This window comes from Hypomesus transpacificus, chromosome 11 (genome assembly GCF_021917145.1).
Source record: "Hypomesus transpacificus isolate Combined female chromosome 11, fHypTra1, whole genome shotgun sequence".
Classification (NCBI taxonomy): domain Eukaryota; kingdom Metazoa; phylum Chordata; class Actinopteri; order Osmeriformes; family Osmeridae; genus Hypomesus; species Hypomesus transpacificus.
Genome location: NC_061070.1, coordinates 9050555 through 9075165, shown reverse-complemented (window position 1 = coordinate 9075165; position 24611 = coordinate 9050555). Strand labels below are relative to the sequence as shown.

General features: G+C 45.4%; 1 protein-coding gene across 1 annotated transcript in view; it reads left to right on the top strand.

Moving 5' to 3' along the window:
• Positions 1–2205: 2205 nt before the first annotated feature.
• Positions 2206–24611, top strand: part of ehbp1 (EH domain binding protein 1) — an 81372-nt gene continuing 58966 nt past the window's right edge. Inside the window, exons 1-5 of the mRNA XM_047029374.1 lie at positions 2206–2647; positions 3475–3922; positions 17392–17449; positions 18254–18349; positions 19949–20002. Coding sequence (XP_046885330.1) covers positions 3819–3922; positions 17392–17449; positions 18254–18349; positions 19949–20002 — 312 coding nt within the window. The 5' untranslated portion in view covers positions 2206–2647; positions 3475–3818. The remainder of the gene's footprint in view (positions 2648–3474; positions 3923–17391; positions 17450–18253; positions 18350–19948; positions 20003–24611) is intronic.

Here is a 24611-nt window from a genome sequence, read left to right as displayed (position 1 = left end):
TCTGGATACAATTATTTATTCACAACGTAGTCCCTAAAATTTCCCATTGGGTTGACTAATTCTACTAAGGTTTTGCCATAATGGCAGAAACCTTCACACTACTCTCTTCATCCAACCTGATAGCTTAGTCAGATCAAACATCAGGAAAACCAGTCTGACTCAGGGTTAAAGTACCACACCAACGCCTGCCAGATGCTCTGCCACGTCACAATAATTTAGCAGTGCATGGGTCCAAAGATTCTTATCTATGGGGCAAGTCCCCGGCTTCTGTTTTCACGGGGGGACACACAGTAACAAAGTGGTGAAAAGGGGAAAATATAATGCCCCTTGGCTTCCAGGCAGTTTGACTGAGGAGGGAAGTTGGTCAAGATTAACATTAGGACTACAGTCGAACTATGATGAAGTGACAAGTCATTGGACAAATATGATCTAAATACTTACTTGTGGTTATTAAAACTATCCAAAGTCAACATACAGTATATATACCTATTGTAAGAGCACCAAAATTGAAAAGCAAACATTGTAATTTGCTATAATATTGACTAACTGTGTCCTATCATTGGTTTAAACTCACAGGCTTTAATATTAAGGGTTCCACTTTGTTAGCAATTCCTCTCAGCTGTTCAAAGTAAATTTGACACTTATCTCAACAACATTCAGTAGGGATGATCTCCTCTATAAGGGTGACTGGGGGAACCCACAGTGAGCCTGCAGACAGGAAGACTCCACCTGCACCCCCCACCACCCTCCCTTTCAGACTCAAGGAGGTGTTTAGAGCCATATCGTTTGTCACATCAAAGCATTCCTTGACACATCGGGGAAGCTGCCTGTAAGCTCTCAAGACAAATACTAAAACAGCGGGCATGGAGCGGTTAAATTGTCAGCCTCACTGCTGTCAAATCATGGTGCCATTTTGATTGCCGTTTACCAATATTACAATAGACCATTGTAGGGAGTTAAATATTGGCCAAATAACCAAAACAAATTTCCCCATGGTTTAAAGGAAGATGGGAAACTGAACAGTGTATTAGCATGAACCAAATAATGCCAATACCAATGGAATTACAGTTATTTGACTCTATGGGTTAAATCATAGCAAGAATGGTCAAAGTCAGGTTAAATGAAATAAACATTTAAAAACATTGCAAATTAATGAAATCAATTACAAGGCAAACATGTTACAAAATGAAGGTAAACTCATGCCTACGCTACCATGACTATTGTAAACCAGAGATAGAAAGCAAGATGTGAAGGAGTAGGACAGTAGGACAAGCCAGAGCTGAGGAGAAGGTCTCAGATCAAGAATCCACAGAACAATGCATCGCAATTCCTTTTCTCCACAAGAACAACCAATCAGACCAAATCTTGAATGGGGTGTGAGAGCCATCAAGTTGAGACCCCATCCAGCAACTCCAGATTTTAGCATATGAGAGGTGGGGGCAGGATGACACCCAGCCTGACACCATCATCTGACTGATTTATTCATTCATTCATATATTTATTTATTATTGATAATAAAGAGAAGTGAGACAATAATAAAACAAACTGTCTAAATGTTCTTGCCTCCCTTTTTAGTTTTTTTCTCTCACCGTGGCTGCCTTCTTGTCTGTCTCTCTCTGCACTTCCAAGCTTATTACATCTAAACCCTGTGGTGTGGTGTAAGCCTTGGGCCATGAGGCAGACATGCGATTTCAGAGTTTGTATGTCCCCTTTAACATGTGAAGTGGAACCTCTGTTTGGCAGAACAAGATTCAGACTCAAGAGAATATACTAATGCTGATGTGATGCACTGGGTTCTGTTTTGCAGCATATTTAATCTGGTGATCATTAAATTCATATGTTTGTTTATCTTTATATTATTAACAATCGCAGGAGTGGCAGTGTTTTTCAGCTTTGACTTAAACACTGCACGTCCACTACATTGAACTTCCACACCATACCGATTATATTTTATGCCTTAATGAATGAGGCATCAATACATTTGTAGCTCTAGTAGCCTACTGTCTCTGGGCGTATATTGATTAATTTGATGGACAGATTTTGACTGATGTATAGGTTTACATTTAGTCATTTAGCAGACGCTTTTATCCAGACTTGCAAAAGAGAGCTTTACAAAAAGCTTGTAAGCATTCCAGGTATTACACATGGATTTGACCAATGGTAGATTCCCAAAGGCGTTTCTTCCAGGCGTAACAGAAGCTAGTCACCAGTGTAGGGATAAATGATGGAGGGGTAAATGAGGGTGGAGAGTACGTACGTACCTTGTCGGAATTCGAAAGACTGTAATAAGCCAGTACTTTTTGTCCCAAGGAAATATATCGTTGATATTCGAGCTTAATCTTATTTCGTTAGATTCCTCACATAGCGCCGAAAAACTGTTTGCCAGCGAGAAACTATTTCCGTTGCTTCAATGTTTTGATAGCTTGCTCGAATTTAGCTGGCTAACTAGCATTTGCTAGCTCTTGCCGAATGGCTACTAGTAGGGCTTGCATTGCTGAGGTGATCATTTGCTAGCTAGCCAGTCTAGCCAAAATGGGAATGGAAGGAACCGGACAGCTCGCTGTCTAACTTAACTACCTATCCAGTGACTAGCCATCGCATCAACAACAGCACGCTTTTTAAACGAAAGTTTAATGTGTTTTTAATGGTGAGTATCTCTTTCATTCAACGTGTCATTCTGACCAGTGTGGAAACATTTAGCTAGCAAGACAGCTAGCGACTGAGCTAGAAAGTATCAGCACCGCTGGCTAGAACTAAGCGGCAAAATTGGAACAGCCGGGGTGCGTGGTTGTAGTAGAACCTTAGCGAGTCTCGTTTTAGTTGGTAAGGAGGAAATCATGTTGACATGTTATATTTACGTTCAATTCTTGGAACCTACGTGCAGAGTTAACGTAAACTAGATCAGAATAGTAATTGACGTCGTGCGTGGTAACATTGAACCAACCATAGTAACGTTGGCTCGAGACGGATAGGTTTGCAGCAAGTCTGCATTCTGCATATTCTGTTGCGTTTTAACGGATATTTAAAGAATTATTACAACCATATAATAGTCACACCAATATGCCAGCGAAATTTGCTAGCACTAACTCACTGTAAATCTTGATACTTTCAATGGGATACTAGTCCCTGCAAGGTTTTAACGTTAGCTAACCCGCTAGCTAGTTAATTGGACTGGCACGCAGCCTGTGCCAATCTGGGTTCGCAAGATAGCAATATAGTTAAGTCTCCCCTTGTCTTTCTCCTGTTGAAACATAAAACTAGCATTTGTAATTTAAATGGTCTGGATACGGTTAGTGAAGCTGATTGACTACATCTTGTAACATGTTCTTTGTGGGGTAGACATTTTTCATAGTGACATTTAAAGCATCCTGTTATGGAATTGTGTTGAATGTTTGTGGATTATGGAATAACGTGTTCTCACAGTTGTAACCCTCTTAGCAGCTTTGTTACTAAACTATTTTATATCTTTCTTAGGTGTTTTGGTTTATAACGCAATAGAAGACGGGATTAAGGTGGAGTCGTTTTCCCTGACTTTCTCAACCATGCACGCTGTCATTCTGACAGCCACCGCGGCTAAAATTCCATGAACCTTCTTCTGGTTTTGTCGGGATGTTTTTAAAGGCATGCCAAACCGTGTGGAACTGCTACGAACTGCCTTTTGTAATCTATTGGTGAAATGTTAACAGTGTTTGTAAGCAGTCTGAATCCGTGTGGATATATTTGAATATCAACGTTAAGTGGGGACTCAGCCAAAGAAAGCATAAATCCAGGACGGCATAGGTAGCTTTACATAAAAAACTATCCGCTCCTAAAGAAACATGGCCTCGGTTTGGAAAAGATTACAACGTGTGGGGAAGCATGCGTCCAAATTCCAATTCGTGGCTTCCTATCAAGAACTCATGGTGGAATGCACAAAGAAATGGTGAGTTAAGACACATACGAAAACAGTTGTGTTAACACTAGCATTTAATGATAGAACAAGCTTTGAACACCTTGCTCCTTGTCTTGTGCTGGAATGCTGAGTTGGTCGCTGACGTTTTTGGTGGACATAATTTACAATCCCCGTAAGTGTGCGGGCATGTCTGCGTATTGGGAGAGGCCGACTACTGACTACAGAAATGTCTTATTTGCAACAAATATTGCATGTTCTGTTATTGTTAATATTCAGCATGAAAGAATTATATTTTAAATAGAATGTTTCACAATTATGGAGCTGTGTCACTGTAAGGCCAGTCATCATTTTCTAGAAGTGTGTGTGGGTGTGTGTCAGGGTGTATTGGATGAGTGAGTAGCTTACAGGTATATAGTGAGTATGTGTGAGAAGAATGGCTATTTGAAAAGTGACCTGCAGGTATGTGTCCACTAGTGCATTATGGCTGTACAGTATGTAGGAGGAGAGTGAATACTGCTTCCATGGAGTTGCGTGACATGGACATGACTAACACATCTACTGTGCGGTGCGGTACTGGACAGATGTTAACGTGTTGGGGAATGGCATGAGAAAAATGTACGTCTTCACAGCGCAAGAAAGGCATGTTAGCTATCCAATGCTTGTGAATGGACTGTAAAGATGGGCCAAAGTCAAGTAAACCACATCGACCTCAGGCAGATGAAGGAATGTCTCCAGGTGGATATATGAGCCAGAGTTACTTGCAAACGTTTGCCTTGAAAGAGCTGTTTATCTCTTTGTTTTGCGCTTTACCACAAAGAAGTCTTCTCATCTTGAGTGTTCAAATGGATCACCTCTTATAAAAAAAAAAGCAAAAACGTGGGTGTGATTTTTCACATGCGATTCCCATGCCTACTGTAGGGTAGGATCAGTATATTAACACCCAGAATCATGTGGGGATGGCAGGCTATAGGCTAAGCTGGTGGGAGTAATTATTCAGTGTATACCAGTCCTTTGAGGACTTCAGAAATATCAATAATGCCCTCAGATACAATGCTTGTCTTTCCTGGGCAAATCTGATGAGACAGTAGCACATAGTTGGGCCTCATTCAACATTTTAATCAACATGTACAGATTTGAGTCTTAGTCATATATAGGTTTATAAATAATACTTTATTAATGTGAGTTTTCACTTAACACTGCTGCTGTTTGCACACAGCCTTCTGATAGAACTATAGACCCTCCACTGTTGTCATGCGACGGACTGTAGGAACATGAATAGCTTTAGTATCTCAATTGGATTTGAATGATCAAGACATTATTATTATTTAATTTTTAAATCCGTTTTTCCTCTTCTGACTATTCTTGGAAAGTCCTTGCCTCAGCTAAGTGAGAGGTGCCAAACCTTTAGAGCATCTTAATTCTGCAGTGTCTGCATGTGATAAAGTAGACAAGTGCACACACACACACATTGATTTCATCTCTTTTCATGGTCTGACTGCCAAATGGGCACCTTAAAAAGAAACATGGTGAGCATGAACATTATTTGGTAACATAGAGGGGAAAGCAGTAAGAGGATCAAGCTACCAAGTTCAGCACCATTGGGCATATATTTACTACTATGCACACTGTTTTGCATCTTTTTTGCACTGGTTCCTAAATGACCTCCAGGCCATAGTCTCGTCATTATGGCAAAAATGTTTTCTCAGAGATGACGTTGATGGGCCTGAAAGGGCTTCAACCATCAATCCCCGAATCTTCTGACTCACCGGAAGAAAGGTTATTTACCTTAGCTGACCTCAACTTCAAGAGCTCAACACTTTCTTGAGACGTCTGATCTTTGAACAAATGCTGATTTTCTAGCCGTGTGCCTGTTAAAAGCAATTAAGTTGTAAGCCTTCAAGGGTTATCCTCATAATATAATTGCCAATTGACATGATATTTCTCAAATTGAGTGATTCACTAATTCATATTAGTCAGTTTTTCACCACCAGATGAGTTCTTAACCTTTTGTTACACATATATAGTGCTTAAGCAATAGTTAATAGCTCCAATGCTGGTTCCATATCATTCTGTTTCTGGTGCAGAGCATCAGTATTTTGACAGCTAGTTGCACAAGTCACATATGTACATCAGTAAAAAGTGCCCTAATTGTTAACTGGTAAATCACAGATCTGTGTGCACTTCCAGTTACACTTACGTACTCTTGGGAAACACAAGGTCAGTCTCGATAGGAGCATTATCACTAAGTTATTTAGACCTCTTGATGACTAGGAGCTTTCGGCCTCTTGCACACACACCTTTTCTCACATATAAACACATACTCATTCACTCTGGCTTTCTTCAGGCTTTTGCTGAAATGAATCTTATGGCAAACATGTGTTTCACGTGGCCGCTGTCCCAATCTTTTTTTTGGAGCTCGCAAATCAGAAACTTTGACAAGGCCGTCTCACTCCCCCACTCACCGTTTGTGTGTGCTGTGTTACATGTCTGTTGTCTTTGGATGTGGATCTCACATCCTTGACTTGATCATCCACGCCTTTGTCTTTCCCTCACTCCATCTTCAGGCTAGGAATGTCTGGAGGTGGGAGCGACGCTCTGACATTTTGCACTGTGACATGACTCAACACAGCAGCTTATTGTGCAGTCAGTTAGTTTTCTAGTCCCTCTCTCCATTCTTGTCTTATTCTTTCAAAGCCATAGGGGAAAGGTGAACATGGTATTTGTTCAATCATGGGCAAATAACAAGTGTAAGTGTGGGCAAGTGTAAGTTATTTGGCCATGATTGAATGGCAGATAACATTTTTGAATTTGTGCAGCTATTTTGTGTGTGTACTTGAAAGTGTTTACACGTGTGTTTTTTGCGTGCGTGTTCTTACTGGGCTGGTCTTCATCAATCTGACCGAAGTCAACCTCTGACCCTTTGCTCACCTTCCAGATGTTACCGTTTGAACTTAAACCCTTTCTGATGGCTATTGAGTGGAAGTTAACTTACCCATGTGCCAAGTGGATCATTCACTGTTACATCCTGTGTCACAGAGTTTGTCCCTGGGCTGTTAACCTCTCTCAGCTAATGCCCTGTTCCTCTCAGCTTAAGGCCGATATATGCTTATGCGTTTTTCGAAAAACTGACACATGGGAACGCCCTTTTTGTAACGTCTAAACAAAAAACCGTTGCGCCACCAACTCTTCTGGCGATTAATTGTTTTCAGCACCCACAGCCTACGGAGAACCATAAACGCAGTCTATCCGACCGTATCCGTGCGCCTTGCTTATCCGTAAACGGAGACGCAGAAGCATATTTCGGCCTTCACGCCCTGTTCCTCTCAGCTCACGGCCTGTTCCTTTCAGCTCATGCCCTGTTCCTCTCAGCTCATGCCCTGTTCCTCTCAGCTCATGCCCTGTTCCTCTCAGCTCACGGCCTGTTCCTCCCAGCTCATGCCCTGTTCCTCTCAGCTCATGCCCTGTTCCTCTCAGCTCATGGCCTGTTCTTCTCAGCTCACGGCCTGTTCCTCTCAGCTCATGGCCTGTTCCTCTCAGCTCATGCCCTGTTCCTCGCTCTAAGGCCTGGTCGTGGTGGAGTCACCTACCGGAAGATTCTTCACCAATGCTGTTGCTGTGCAGTGGTGGTCTCCTCTCTCTCTTTCCTTCTCTCATCGTTTCCATGCCATGCCTCCTTCTCTCCGATCCTGTAATTGTTTCCCCGCACTTTGCCTGCTGCTGTAGTCCTGGAGAGAGCTTCCTGGCACTATATCATTATCTCTGTGTCTCTCTCTCTCTCTGTGTGTGTCTCTCTCTCCCCCCTTTTTCTCCTTCCCCTTCTCTTATTCCGTTCCCCTCACTCTCTGGTTATATAAAACCCAAGCCTTTCAGATTCTGACAGTTGTACTGAACACCTCCTGTCTCTGCCTCCTCTTTCTCCTCCATCCATCTATCACAGTTTTTCTTCAGATGTTTGTGAGTTGGAGGGGATGTCAGGGGAGTCCAGCAGCTAGTGGTGTTTCTCTGGGTCTCTGTATGCTGCTGTAAGAGAGTAGACTCGTCCACCCCTCTCTGGAGACGCAGTACTGATCATTTAGCAGTCTCTCCATCCATCCTATAGCTCAAATCTTAGACACAGAGCCTCAAGCTCTCTCTCTGTCTCTCTCTCTCTGTCTCTCTCTCTCTGTCTCTCTGTCTCTCTCTCTCTCTCTCTCTCTGTCTCAGTCACTTACTCACTCACTCAGGCCTCTGACACTTAAGTGAGGTCTTTCTCGGAACAGCTCCTCTGCCTGTGATCCTATTGTTTAGTGACTGTTAGCTGCCGGCTGTATGCTGAGTGCTGCTTTTACCTCAGTGTATCCCTTCACCATCCCTCCCTCCCTCCTCCTCTCCCTCCTCTATCTGACTCACTAACTTACAAATGCAGGTTGGGGCGTTGGCAATAGGCTCTGTCCCCATGTGGGTTCTGGTGATGGTGTGTGTGTTGTCATGTATAGAGCTGGAATGTATTGGCTGTAATGTGTGTGTGTGTGTGTGTTTGTACAAGCACCAACAAGGCTTGACAGATTTGGAATCTTGCTGGAGGATGAATATTTCAGTTTGTGGTCTTTTCATTGGATTTTGGCCAACATTAGGTAGCAGTTACTCAATGTGGAAGGGCTGGGGTAAATGTTTTTTGATGGAATAACCAACTGAAAACAACCTAATATTGAAACCCAATGATACAAAGGGATAGCCTTCTAAACACAGTGAACAGGCCCGGATTGCCCACCCTGCCCCATGTGATGTTTGGCAACACAAAGTGAGATGAAGCTGTAGATCTGTACTGAAGCAATGCTATGAGATAATCACCAGCTTTGAGGCAGAAAACATCCCTTTGATGCTGCCTGACCACAAGTATTTTTCTATGCGGCACAGTCCACATTCAGATCATGAATCGCCGCGACCACCACCCCTACACACAAACGATAAGGGTGGAATTTCAGAACTCTTGAGGAGACATTCAGAGCGTTTCCCCAGTGTGTCACGTTGCTTCGGTACACATTCAAGTACATGTTTGCCTATTTTAGCACTCTTTAGATTGACTGTCAGTTACAGCTTTTGTTAGAGGAATTTTAGTAGAAATGGAACATATTTTAAATGAATACATTGTATTCAATGTTGATCTGCCAGCTTAAATGGGGAATTTACTTAACTAATACTGTCCTTATTCACAAATGGACTGTGTTGACTAACTCTGCCACAGGCTAAGCATCACATTCCCAGCAATCTATCTGTCACAGTATTTTGATACAGTTAGTACATCTGATGCATACTTACTATTACTGATATTGTCACAGCTCCTAAATAATTGAATGATGCACAAATACAATACACATTCTATAGACTTGTATAGTATAGACTTGTATAGCTGCACGGCATGTAGCTTTCTTAGTGTCTTTCTTCCCTTGTCTCTCCTCCCCCCCTATCTCTGCAGTCTTATGACTAGCTAGTAGTCTGCTGTGTCATAATAGGGGCAATAAAGTGCTGTGGTTTTATCGCAGCAACTCAATAAAAAGAACGTTTCCATTACCGCAGCCTCTTTTGGGTCGTGGAGAGAATGGGGAGGAACAGGCTCAGGAGACAGGAGCCAAACATCTTACTGACACCAGCGTGTAGTGTTCATTTGACTCATACACTGTTATGTTGTGGAGAACACACACCTGAGTGGTCTAAGGGGTGATGGAAGATGAAGTTGAAGGTTTCATTCACAGCAGAAAATGGCACAGACAACTTCCATTCGGCAGACTAACCATGCAAGAATGTGCGCGCGCGGGCACACTCTCACACACAGGCTCATCAGAGAGGTGCTTAACTCCTCTCTCAAGACTCTTCAGTTTTATCGGAGCACTCAATGTTGGCTTTGTGTCACTCACCCTCTCTGGGGACTGTCTGTTCACACACTGGATCATCTGGTCAAGGGTTTGTTAGTTCAACTCACAACACGCATACAAGCGCGCGTGCACACACAAACACTGTCCCTGTTCTCGCAAAAACGTTTTAAGGGATGTAGCTCTTTAAATTGGACATGCCAGTAAGGGCTTGGCTTACGACTATGTCATTGTTTCGCCAGTGAAACCACCAGGCGAGGTATGACAGACACAGATTGTACTGTGCCTACTAGCATACTGTGTGTTGGTAACTGTCTGGCGCTGTTCAAAGGCCAATCTGCAGTGTAACAGCACAGACTTTGTTTTGGGTCACAAGACACAAACACAAGTGGCACCATATAGACCGATTTTTCGTTTTTCCCGTTCTGAAAGCACAGACATGCTGACTGAGTGCTGGCAGTCGTGGTGGTGGAGAGGGAAGCTCTTTTTCCTTTTTTGACTCATGAACGTTTCACCAGGTTGATGCCGTGTCCGTTTCCTTTGTCCCCTCTCTACCCCAGACCCTTTCCTGAGCCTCCCTTTCCGTGGTGCTTGGCACACACACACCATATATTATATGCACATACTATAGAGAAAATAAAAATACTTCATTCATAAGTTAATGTAAAGTACTTTTCTGGCCATCCCAGACCTGCAGAGCAGGGAGGAGGGCTGGATAACAGCTCGAGGTCACAGGCTCTAGGAAGTGGTTTGCGCAGGGGCACTCCATACCGTAGGATAATATCAGAAGTGATTCCTGTGAGAACAGAGAGCTGCAGTATCCTGAAACGCCCTCCACTTCCAGTCTCTCTCGACTCACCCACACACACACACAAACAGGTCAGATACACATAGATACACAACCAACACGTTTAGCTTTGCAGGACTTATTGGATTCCACTGGAGGTGTGTGTGTGTGTGTGCATGCGCTCATTTGGTCTGGATGTGTGTAAATGTGTAACTACAGTGTCGAGGTGTGTGACGGACTACTCCGGTGCTGCTGATCAGCTCCAGGGAGAGGTCCCATCTCTGTCCCTTCCGTGTCTGACCCACTTCCACACTCCCTCTTCTGTAGTTAGGGTGAACATCTCTCCCTCGACTCCTTCCTCGTGTCTGCATCTCCAGACTGCTGTTCCATTCACACGGCTCCTCTTCTGATCAGTATCCTCTATGCTCTTTCTGTAGCCTGGTAACCAGACAAGTCTGCTAGTTCATGGTTTTACTTGCTCTGGCCGATGAGTCTGGCCACCCTCCCATTCAAACTGATTTCCACCCGTCTTTAAAACTGCTGGGCCAATCACAACTGTTTATCGAATATGGGAAGGGTTTGATACGATGCTATACAGAGAAGCGACGTTGAGGCATTTTTTCGTAAACAGGCAAGATGTGTTGTTGCTCTGATTGATTGCATCTATCCAATCCTTTCCAAGAGAGGCCTTTTGGTGTGAACCCCGTTAAAATGCTCTTTGTAAATCATCATAAATAAACAGAGAAGTTCTAGACGGACGCATTTGCGAATTGGTTCGGCCATGCCTGGCTTCTCTTTCATGGGACTGCAGTGTTTCCCACACATAGACTAATTTGTGGCGGTGCGCCACAGAATCAACACCGGCCGCCACACATTGCGTTACGTAAAACATTTTTTTTATCGCTATTTAGGTAAAAACACGCAGCGTATTCGTTCAGCTGCATTTCCTTTCCCTGCTCTCCCTCCGTCTCTTTCACGCACGCGTCTTTCTCACATACACACACAGTCACTACGTCAGCACACGTTAGCAACAATGCATACGCCGTTCTAGTGAGACCGACAGCTACATCAGCGAGCCTTCAGCATTAGTGCCGTAGCTAAAGGTCTAGGAAAGTTGAGGCTACTTTTCGCTAGGTACCGACGGACATGTCTTAATCGAAGGTTCCCCTTCGTTCTTTTGGTGAGAAGTTTCAAGAGCTAGCTACTTACCCGGCGTCATGGAGCCGACCAGTTAAATAGTTATTTAGCACCCTGTATGCAGCGTCGCTACCTGCATATGCAGAAATTATTTGTTTGTTGTTGTTGATTTTGTGAATTATTTCGACCCCCCCCCCCCCCCCCCCCCCCCCCGCCACATATAGTTTTCTAATCTGTGGGAAACACTGGACTGTCCTTTCTTTCTGCTCCTCTTCATCCCGTTCTCCGCATTCTGCGGTTTGAGTGTCTGATCTGTCTCGTGTACTACGTTACACTCGTCGTCCCCACCCCTCTCGGTAAGAGGAGCTTTTGCTGTTTCTTCCTACGACTCCCACGTGTCTCCTGTGTCAAACGGCAGCCTCCGAGCCGTCAGGGAGGAATGTGAGAGGAGAGGAAAAGACTGGGGGGGGGGGGGAAAGATGAGGGACAGGAGAGGGAAGGGAGAGATTTGTGTGTGTGTGACAGAGATATGTGCGCGTGTGCAGAACTTTGACAATGGGGGACTGAGCGGCTACACAGATGTGTCTGAGACTGATTTAGCAATCAAGGCGTTTTGGTTGGACTACTGGGAGGGATGGGGATGGGGGGGGGGGGGGGGGGGGTTGCATTTTTGTCATAGCACAATGTGTGTTGCACAGAGCCTGGGGGACTGTGTGTGATATGACATGCGTTCTGTGCTCTGGGACAATAGATTCCCTGTGTGGGGCCTTTCCTTGCAGGCTGACAGTGAGTGTTCAGTTGTGTCTCTCTTCTGTCGCTCCCTAACCCCCCCCCCCCCCCCCCCGCCCCTCCATTTTTGCCTGTCTGCCTTACCCTGTCAGTCCTCTTGATATTATCTTCCCTCTTTCTTCTTCACTCTCTCTGCTTTCTTTCTGTCTCTCTGTTTAACAGACATACTCATTTGTGTCCTTTCAACCCCAAGGCCCTCCTCCAAGACACATAACTCCCAAGATCCCAAGACACACACACTCTCTCTCTTTCTCTCTCTTCTCTCTCCTGTTTGTGCAATGTCTGAGTTGTCTTCAACTGATCCATTGGCACATTTGGCGAATCTACAATAGCTTCAGGGTATCGGGACACATTGTAACAGCACTGGAGAGGAGTCATATGCCCTTACCCAACTCCTATCACTTTATTTTCCTCACACATGTATCTTACGTTTCTTCATCTTTCTCTGTCACACACTACACAACCTACACCATACACACAAATGACAGTAATGACAAACCTTGATTAGCTTTTAACCAAAGCTTTTCTGCTAGCTTCGGTTTTAACACCTACAAACTGTAGGGGTTAAATATTGGCCTAACAATCAAAACTAATTCCTCTTTGGTTTAAAGGAAGATGGGAAACTGAACATTGTATTAGCATTAACCAAATAATACCATTACAAATAGAATTATAGTTACCGTATTTTCCGGACTATAAGTCGCTCCGGAATAAAAAATCGCATCAGTCAAAAAATGCGTCATGAAGAGGAAAAAAACATAAATCGCACTGGACTATAAATCGCATTTATTTAGAAATGTATTTCACAAAATCCAAGACCAAGAACAGACATTTAATCTGGAAAGGCAAGTTATTCAACTACACAAAAGCACACAGAACAACAGGCTGAATAGATGTCTGGTATGTTAACGTAACACATTAACAGTTATTCAGCTACAAAATAGCATTAAGAACATACCTGGGAGGCTGAATAGGCTACATTAACATAACAAGCTAGCAAGTCCAACAAGCAAATTACCAGTAAGCTAGTTTACCAAGCTCCCGATCTCATTCCACATCACCGAATCCATTGAAATGTATATATTTTGAAATATAAGTCGCACCTGACTATAAGTCGCAGGACCAGCCAAACTATGAAATAAAGTGCGACTTATAGTCCGGAAAATACGGTATTTGATTATAGGTTAAATCAGAGCAAGAAGGGTCAAAGGACGGTTGAAATGAAATACGCAATGAATAACATTGCAAATGAATGAAATCAATTACAAAGAAAACATGTTACAAAATGAAGGTTAACTCTCAACTATGCTACCATGACTACAGTAAACCAGATATAGAAAGCAAGATGTGAAGGAGTACAAGGACAAGCCAGAGCTGAGGAAAAGGTCTCAGATCAAGAATCCACAGAACAATGCTTCACCATTCCCTTTATACACAAGAACAACCAATCAGACCACATCTTGACCCTTACTTATCAACATTGACTAGCAATGCTACAGTAAGTTACACAATGGGGGGGTGAGAGCCATCAAGTTGAGCCCCTGTCGAGCAACTCCACATTTTAGCATATGAGAGGTGGGGGCAGGTTGACACCCAGCCTCGCGCTACGTCACTTGTTTCTCTCATGGTTTTATATTAGCCTGTTGTCCTACAGCATCTGAGGGCATGCTTTAGAACAGAGGTCGCCAACCTGTCGATCTCGGAGACTTTCCCTGTCGATCTCCAAAATAAATTCAGAAATACTGATCTCCGACTAATTCATGAACGCGGAGGATTCTTAAACTGAACGCGCGTTCTCTTGTACCTGGATTTGCATATTGGCTGTGCGTGTTGCAAAGCAATTCACCGACAGAATAAATGGGCGTTTTTTCCCGAAGACGACCTTTGAGAGACCTGCTATCCCAGGATACCTGTGGGCGTGGTTGCCGTTGGTTTGTTTATTTACCCGTGTTGTCCACATAGTGTTAGCAAGCATGGCAGAGGCACCACGAAAGAGGGCGAAAAACTACAGTTTCCATCATGAATGGGAGGAGGAATTCATCTTTACCTTGGTAAAAGACAAGAGTGTGTGTATGTTGTGCCACCAGCCACAGGCACTGTCTAAGCGAGGGAATTTGGAGCGGCACCACAACACTAACCATCCGAAATTCAAAGACTGCTATCCACCAAAGAGCGCAATCCGCGCCAAAAAAGTTCAGGAGCTGAAAATGGAGTTGAAGGCTCAACAGTCGCTTTTCTCACAACCTACGTCTCAAAGTAAGGCTGCAACTGAGGCGTCATTTCGTATTAGCCACATTTTGGCTAAACACAAGAGACCTTTTACAGATGGGGATTTGTTTAAGGAACTATTGACCGTCACCGCAGAGACTGTTTGCAGCACCTTCAAAAACAAAGAGGACATAAAAGCTGCATTCCGTGCTGTGCCTCTTGGTCCTACAACAGTGACACGAAGGATCGAGTTACTGTCGGATAACGTTGGTCAACAGGTGTTGGAGGACTTGTCACTCTGTGAATATTTTTCACTGCAGTTTGATGAATCGCTGGATGTAATGGACACGGCTCAGCTTGTTGTATTTGTCAGAATGGCTTTCCAGGACTTTACAACAAAGGAGGACTTCCTCACTCTTCTCCAATTAAAAGAGAGAACGAGAGGTGAGGATATTTACAACGTTTTTAAAAGCTATGTCCGTGAAAAGAACATCCCCATTCAGAAACTGGTGGCAATCACTACCGATGGGGCACCGGCAATGTGCGGTGTGCACGCTGGTTTTATAGCACTGTGCCGTAATGATCCGGATTTCCCCGACTTCATGAAGTATCACTGTGTGATTCATCAGCAAGCCTTGGCTGGGAAAGTTGTGGACTTTTCTCATGTCATGTCACTGGTGGTCAAAGTGGTAAACTCGATTCGAGCAAAAGCGCTTCAGCATCGCTTATTCAAGGCGTTATTGGATGAGCTCGATTCGGCGTATGGAGACCTGCTTCTGCATGCTGATGTCAGGTGGTTGAGTCGCGGAAAAGTGCTGCAGCGATTTGTTGACTTGCTGCCTGAGATTAAGACGTTTCTGTCGAAAAGGAACGAGGAGCACGAGGAACTTTCAACGGATGCGTGGCTACTGGACCTGGGGTTTCTGACGGACCTAACCGGAAAACTGAACTCGCTCAACCACGAACTCCAGGGAAAAGACCGGCACCTCCTCCACATGATCAGCGCAGTGAATGCGTTCAAGGCCAAACTCTGTGTCTGGACCACGAATCTGAGGAAAGGGACGCTGACACACTTTACAAACCTGGAAAAAATGTCACAGTCCATCAAAGACTCTTCTGACTTTCACCCTGAGCAGTACTGTGTGCACCTGGACAAACTGGCAGCGGAGTTCAGTCGACGTTTTGGTGAGTTAGAAATCATGAAGGATATTGCTGCATTTCTTTCAAACCCATTCCTGCCTATTAATACAGAGGAGGTTGCAGACCAATTCGAGAAAGCATTTGCTTTGCCAAGTGGAGTGGACATGGAGATGCTTGATTTGCAAAATGACATTGAGCTGAAAGCCAGGTCAAGGGACAGTGACTTTTGGGGACTTGTCAGGCGAGAGAAGTTTCCTCTCCTCAGTGCATGTGCACTAAAAGTGAGTGCCTACTTTGGATCGACCTACCTCTGTGAAATGGCATTTTCACAGATGAAAATCACCAAATCCAAGTACAGGAGCCGGCTTACTGACAGACACCTCACAGACTGCCTCAGACTGGCTGTCTCTGCTTATGAGCCAAACTACAAGGCACTCACAGACAGTGTTCAGTCACAGCCATCACACTGACTTGTCACATGAGAAATTTGTCAGTGTTGTGTTGTAACTTCAGTTTATAAATAAAACCGTTCATATCCAGCCTGCTAATTGCAAAAGTGTTTTTTCTTGTTCATATTGTTCACAAAGTGTTTGATTTCATTCAATTACAATAAGGCCAAATATAAAGTTAAGTTGTAAGTTCAGTCTGGAGTCTGTTCTGTCTCTCAACGCCTCAATAGGTAGATCTTCGGGTCACCAAGGCAAAGGTCGGTGATCTTTGGCCTAAAAAGGTTGGTGACCACTGCTTTAGAAGCTACCATGTGCCTACGCCTCCATGCTCCTGTCTTCCTCATACAGCCAGTTTGATTAGAGAAGGGTTTGTTTCGATAAGGCCTAAGGATATATCCTTATGTGAATTAAACCACTCCATTTAAATTAGAGTCCTGTGTGTGCTTTGTGTGCAAGAAGGCTGAGTCTGCTGTATCATGTCAACTGATAGAGTTGTGTGTCTTTGTGTACACACACACTGCTTTGTATACTTTATTGAAATGACCCTCTTTTTCCATCGCTGTATCAATATGGGACGTCTGCTATGTTTGTGTCTTTGCTCCAGTGACATCAGGTGTGTGTGTGTGTGTGTGCGCCTGCCGTGCTGTGTATGCATCGGTCTACTGGGACTAGGCCAGAGCTTGACTGTAGCTTATCATTAATTCATACTGCACCAGCTCTGGAGTGTGTGTTTGTGTGTGTGTGTGTTGGCCTCTCACTTCATTTAAAGTCGTACCTCACATGGCAGGAGACGTGCTTTGACCTTTCTCACTAAATGTTTTATGTGAAGGCTTTCGAACTGTACTTCCACAAAGCACATGTCAAATTTCAGAGGACTGGTTAAGATGGAGGAATGTTTAATGTAAAGAGAGGATGGAGCAGTGGAGAGACTTTGATATGTTTCTCTCTCTGATGCCTCTTCTGAAACTTCTGAAAAGAAGCTTGGGTAGTCACAGGCTGTCCTGTAGTATTTGATAGAACAGAATGTGAAATGGATATCCAAGGAGGGTACAAGCAGATTGAAAATGCTTCTTTTTTTTTATTTTTTACTTTCATCTCATTCCTCTCTTTTAATGCCCTTGCTTTCCCCATCTTTTACAGGCAACCAGACAAGCTAGTGGTGGTATGGACGCGGAGGAGTCGGAGGAAATCTTCCAAGGTCGGTGTTACAAGGCCTTTTCTGGCCAGAAAGCCCCATTGTTCCAAGGGTTGGTCAGAGCTAGTTGCCATTTTGTTCAGTAGTAGTTGTTTGCTGCCTTTATTTCTTGCCTAATGGGTTTCAACCCACTGCGGTGGTTCATGAAGGAAACTGGGCCCGGCTCGATCCGGTTCTGCTCTTCAGTGTGACTCACTGTCTACCCAAGCCTTGTTCCTATTCTCATTTAACATGATGGAAGCCACACCACTGCATATATTCACGTTCCACATTCATAAAAAAAGAAAAAGGGGGAGGTAAATGGGGTAAGCTGGTTCTTGAGACTTGGGGGGGGGGGGGGGGGGGGGGCTTGCATTGGTCAGCAATACCATATGGGTGTCTCCACCTGTCAAGGAGTTTGATGGATATGTTTTGCTCTGCTCCTGAGGGCTGATGAAGTGGGGTCTCTCAGGGAGACGGCCATCGTGAAACAGAACTATACAGCCAGTAGTTATGCAAAACTTCCACCTTCTCTGAGTTTTGAGATGGCTATAAGATCGTACAAAGTTCATATGTTTTGCTCTGCTCCTGAGGGCTGATGAAGTGGGGTCTCTCAGGGAGACGGCCATCGTGAAACAGAACTATACAGCCAGTAGTTATGCAAAACTTCCACCTTCTCTGAGTTTTGAGATGGCTATAAGATCGTACAAAGTTCATAATCTTCAACACCACAGTTAGTCATTGACTTGGGAAAACCAAGCAAGATTGCATGCAAGCTGAACAGTTGTGTGTATGATCGTGTTTCTCTCTGTTTTCTCTCCTGACCAGTCTCACAGTTGGCAGCCAGGTATCAAGAACCCGTACAGAGGAGTAGTGGTGTGGCCCGTACCAGAGAACATAGAAATCACCGTCACGCTGTTTAAGGTAAAGCCCACTCCACCAGACACGAGCTACACGACGCCCTGGGTGGGTGGAAAAGGACCCTGGGTGGGTGGAGCAGCAGTGGGGTTAGTCCGGCCTCTATATGCTCAAAACTAAGTAAGCACTACTAGGCTGACCTGGTATTGAGTATCCAACCATGTGTCTCCCCGTCCTTCCTTAAACTGTGATTTGTAACACGCTCGGCTGTGCGTGTAACGCTAACTGACACGTGTCACTTTTCAAAGATGCAAAGTTAAGGTGTCCTTTTCTTCTTGCCAGAGTTTTGGAATTCATGGCTCATGTGATCCTTTCAGCATGAGCTGACATATCATGTCTCAACATAAGGAAGTAATAAAATGTGTTCCTTGGCGAGGCATGAAATAGTTGAACAGAATGCAACCACATCTGCATGCTGCGCACGTAGCCACCGAGTTCCACCGAATATCCCTCTCTTATTTTAGCTCAGTGGTTTTCAACCCTGGTCCTCAAGTACCCCCTGTCCTGCAAGTTTGAGATGTTTCCCTCCTCCAACACACCTGATTCAAATGAATGGTCGTTAATAGGCTTCTACATAACTAGATAACGACCCATTCATTTGAATCAGGTGTGTTGGAGCAGGGAAACAACTAAAACGTGCAGGACAGGGGGTACTTGAGGACCAGGGTTGAGCACCGCTGTTTTAGACACATTTTACATTTATATTTATGCATTTAGCAGACGCTTTTATCCAAAGCGACTTCCAAGAGAGAGCTTTACAAAAGAGCATAGGTCATTTTAGGGACTTGTGCTGTAGCTGTTGATAGACAGCTGGTTTAACCTTGTCACTATCTATGAATCTATAACTTAAGCTCGGATTCAAAGTTGCATCCGAAGTTACATCATGCAACAAACATCAGTGCCTGTGCTGGCTTATCAGGGGTTGTGACTAAAACTGTGGTACAGAAAGAGTCCTTGCCCATTAGCTCCCAGAGTAACAGGCACAGCGTGAGCTCTGTGCTCCTGCGGTTAGAATGCTGAGCTCAGCTAGCTGGATGTCAGGGCAGGGCCTTCATGTCTTCATGGCTCCTAGCTCACCTCACTATAGAGGAGGTTGCAGCAAAGGATACAAGTGATGTTGTTCAACTGTTTGGGTGAGGAGAAACTCAAACCTGATTAGGCTCTCCACACACACACACACGCGCACACACCCCTGTAATTGACTCTCCGCTTTAACATTGGGTGAAGTGTATGTGTCTGTCTGCCAAATATGGGCGCATATATTTGTGTTTGTTTGACGTCTCTGCATGCATTTGTGTGTGTGTGTATGTCTGTTTGTTTCTGTATGTGTGTGCGTTCTGAAGGTCATAGTCCAATCAGACAAAAGTGCCGTCTGCTGCTGTCACCGTGCACCCATTACCGTCCCTCCTCATCTCCTCATGTCAACTCACCACAGTCTCTCATCCATACATCCTTTCATCCACAAGGATCACCATCAATCTAGCATGTCTGCCCTTTTTATTAATTGATATTATTAAGTCCAGAGAGAACCCAGCTAGCGTGTGTTCATTTGCTGTGTCGTGAACGTCCTATTCTGAGGATATTTTATTCATTTTGTCTTGTCAGGACCCTCATGCAGAAGAGTTTGAAGACAAGGAATGGACATTTGTCATAGAGAATGTGAGTACCACCCTCTGTTCCACTTGCCTTTCCTCCACTTGCCTGTATTATCCATGGAATTGCTGCCCCCTACAGGCTCAAATGTCCCATTACATGTGGGAAAAGCATTTGGCACACGGATGTGATACTGTTTCTCTTTGTGTGTTTTGGCAACATTATCTGTTGTAACGGGCACCTTTTGAAGTCAGCTCTTATACACCCTGTACAGCTTGAGGGCAAAAAGCAATATTGTTCTTGGTAAGTTATATGTATTTGTATGTGTGGCAGGTAGCCATTGATTTATAGGAATCGAATTCAGCGTAAATGAAACGATGTTCTTTTAGCGTTTAAAATTGGGTAATATAACAGACCTGTTATTTTCTCATGAAGCCATTTATAGTAACTACTAATCTTTGTTATTAGATTAGTCACTTCACCTAAGCAGGTGAAGTGTCGGTACCTCTTGAGTCATCGTTACTCAGGCTTTGTATAAGTAATGAATCAGCTGTGTTTGGGTTAGATTCTACTCAAACATACATTCACTCCTCCCCACACTCAGGGCTTCCATCTTCTCTCTCGGGCATGTATAAATGTAACAAAATATGAACAATTCCAAAGCACTCCCAAGTCTTTAAAGGTTGTAAATGTTATTGGAGCCCAGTGTACCAACCAGTTGTGCTTGTGAGCCAGTGGTCTCCCCTGGAGACACAGAGGTCTGTGGAGCGGCTTAGGGGGGCTTTCATACCTGGAGGATGTGTGGGAGCATCTGGCTGTAGGGGTCTGTTCTCACACTCACATTTTTGCCAACGATTGTGAGGTGGGCTGTACTCCATAAGAGACTGCACACACAGTGGCAGAGAGTGTCGGCGGCAGAGAGTGTCGGCGGCAGAGAGTGTCGGTGGCAGAGAGTGTCGGTGGCAGAGAGTGTCGGTGGCAGAGAGTGTCGGTGGCAGAGAGTGTCGGTGGCAGAGAGTGTCGGTGGCAGAGAGTGTCGGTGGCAGAGAGTGTCGGTGGCAGAGAGTGTCGGTGGCAGAGAGTGTCGGTGGCAGAGAGTGTCGGTGGCAGAGAGTGTCGGTGGCAGAGAGTGTCGGTGGCAGAGAGTCAGGAGTGGGACCATTATGCAAATGCTAAGATTTGCCATCACACAGTGTGCTTGTGTTGATCTATCAACCTTTATTAATATGGATAGCTTTCCCTCTCGCTCTCTCTCACACACACACACACGTCCTTTGCCCCACTGTCTCCTGCCCTTCACCCCTCACCCTGAGGCAGCATGGTGCCAGCCTCCTGCCCTGCTGTCTGGACCCAGCTGGGCTCAGCTACCCAGAGCACACAAGACTGGCATTGTAGCACTGGCGTACACTGTGTGTACTGTGTGTGTGTACTGTGTGTGTACAGACTTGCAAAGCAGAGGAGGCTAACACACACACACACACACACACTTCCACCTCCCTCCTGGTCCAGGTGAGGCAGAGTGATGCCCTTGCTGTTTTTGGCTGGGGTGTCTCCTGTGGGGTAGGTGGAGGAGGGGGGGTTGAACCAGCAACAGAAATCTGGCTCACTGCCAACTGGGAGTCTCCTTCCCATCTGTTCCCCCAGTGGAGAACACACACACGCACACACACACACCACTCTGATGTAGAAATGGAAACTGGCTGTGCCAGTGTAATTTCCCCACACTCACCCCAGACACTTATTCCATCTATTTGTGGCAGAATCCATTGTCTAAAAATGTTGACAAATTGAACAAATAAATAGTTCTCAGTGTGGAAATTCTGACTAGATTTCCTTGATTTTCCTTCAATTGAAACACATTGTAGATGAAAAGCCACTGTTAAACTGTCCTTTACTCTCTCCCTGTGGAGGTCCGAGTTCACGGAAGTATTTTAGTTTTGTGGGTCTTGTAGAAACAGAACAGTTGTCAGTTTTATACTAAATGCCAGAGAGTGTAAAAGACTGATGATATGTTTTCTTGGTGAGAAAGTGTGATAGGAAAGTAAATGGTCACCTTATGCAGTGTGGTCAAGCCAGGGAGCTACAACTACGCTCGCAGCAGAAAAGGACAAGGACAGTGCCGGCACGGCAAAGCGTAGGAGAGAGCAGCCGAGGGTCAGGATAGAGCAGAGGGGAGGAGAGCAGAGGGGGGAGAGCAGAGGGAGGAGAGCAGAGTGGGGAGAACAGAGTGGGGAGAGCAGAGGGGGGAGAGCAGAGGGGGGAGAGCAGAGGGGAGGAGAGCAGAGGGGGAGAGCAGAGGGGAGGAGAGCAGAGGGGAGGAGAGCAGAGGGGGGAGAGCAGAGGGGAGGAGAGCAGAGGGGAGGAGAGCAGAGGGGGGGAGAGCAGAGGGGGGAGAGGGGAGGGGGGAGAGCAGCACGAGTCAGGAGAGAGCAGAGGGGGGAGTGGAGAGAGCAGAGGGGGGAGTGGAGAGAGCAGAGGGGGGAGTGGAGAGAGCAGAGGGGGGAGTGGAGAGAGCAGAGGGGGGAGTGGAGAGAGCAGAGGGGGGAGTGGAGAGAGCAGATGGGGGAGTGGAGAGAGCAGAGGGGGGAGCCAGATTCCTGGGATGGCCTGTGTCTGTACATACCTCTCTAATAACAGAGTGATCAAAGACATGCCCGGTGCCTGACAGGAGGAATGGAGGGAGAGGAGGAGGCCACACTACACCCTCGTTCGTCCACTCAGCTGAGAGGGGGGGGGGGGGGGGATGCTGAGAGGAGAAGAGAGCCGGAGAGTACTATGGCGAAGAAACCGTAGGAGGGGGTCAGATGTGATGGAGGAATAGGGCGAAAATGAAAGGGTGGGGGGGAGGATGGGGCAGGATAAACGGAGAGAAAGAGAGGGGGAACAGAGGGTACAATGGAAAATAAGTGAAAGTGAAGAGGTTGGGAGGGCGCTCCAAGTGAGACTTACTTCAAAGCCCTCCAGACTGGCCTACTTGGCAGCAGATTACAGTGTGTGCCACAGTCACACTCTGACCTCGTTGTCAGGCTGTGTTCCACTGTTTGTGCTGCAGTCGCCGCTTGCAGTCGGTCTCATTTTTGACTGTACATCCTTCAGGGGGTCGACTATGTCCCTGTGTTGTCCCATACTTTGCTTTAATCTGAATCCAGGTATTCTGGATTATTCTAGGGGGCCTGCCAGCAGACAAGCACAATCAGGTCCAGCTGTTGAGGATTTGAAATGGTATGAAATGCTTCCTGTACAGGGATGTACGAGTGAAAAGGAAAAGTAGGATACCGCCAAATAAGTGTTCAGTATAATTTCCCCCACCTTCCCTCATTTGTAAGTTTTAGGTCATTTATCAAGCCTTTTCTCGATCACTTTGTTTTCCCATTGAACCCAATGCATAACACAAACCAGCCACAAGAGGGCAGTATGCCACAGGAACAATGTGGAGGCCTCGGTGTGTGACTACACAGAGATTGCCGCTGTCGGCCTCGAGCATTTGGAGGAAAACGTGTCTTCTCAGTTAGTGTTTGTTGTTTGGAACGGGATGGCGTTTCCAGAATTAGTAGACGGGCTGTCCTCGGAGCGTGTTAGCGCGCGTGCCCTCCCACGCGCACGCGGCAAAAGGCCATCCACCCATCAAGAAGGTATCGAGCTCATAAAAGGGAGTGAAATGAATGCAGCGCCTGGAGAAGAGGAGAGGTGAGTTCTCCTGACCCTTCATCAGAAGCCCAGGGAGAAAAGGGAAGAATATGCCATTGTGCCCGAGCGGCAAAGATGATGAAATTCAAGATTCACCCGCGACTCCGTCGGCGCTTAATCTGGGGCCCAACCTCTCGCGACGCTAATCCCCCCTGTCGAATTATTGCCCTGGCGAGATTGTATTTTGTCAGTGAAAATGGCAGAGTGTCAAACGGCACCTTGTCTCGGGTATTTGTTCGCCTGCCAGGGCCTCAGGAATCGCATAATCAAAAGAGGATGAGAGAGAGAGTGTGGGAGAGAGAGAGAGAGAGAGAGAGAGAGAGAGAGTGGGAGAGAGGGATAGAAAGAGGGAGAGGTAGCCGTCTGAAAATGACTATTCAGTAGTATCTCTAAATTGCATGCAACCCGTCCTTTTCACCCTCCTTCAAATGGTCCTGCGTTATCACAAAGGTGGGCAAATTGAGGGGTCAAAAGATTGGACTGCTATATTTGACGGCATTGTGCCGACAGGACTCTTTGTGTGTGTGTGTGTGTGTAAAGGGTGTAATGTTTGTGTGAATATGTATTCTCTGTGTCTTTTACAAAGCCTGAGTCGTGTGAGAACCGACACACACTAGCCCTGCTAGGCCTTGTGAAGTCTACTATTCCTTGGTTCCTCTAGCCCTTTTCTCTTTCTGCTTTTCCAGCTTCTCCTCCTCCATTCACTTGACATCACAAACAGGCCTGACATGTAGGTAGTCCCAGTCTTTGGCTATCTAATAGAATTTAGATTTTTCACAGGTCACAGAAATCCACCATGCTCACTTTCCTCCCCCCCCTCCACACACACACACACACACACACGTCCACCTCTAACTCTTTCTCGCTCTATGAGCCGATGTCCTGCTTTTGTGGACGTCCTCCAACTCCATTAAGGCTATTTCCACTCCGTATCACTCTGCCCTACGTACACACAAACGCTGACACACACAGATGTACTGTATATCAA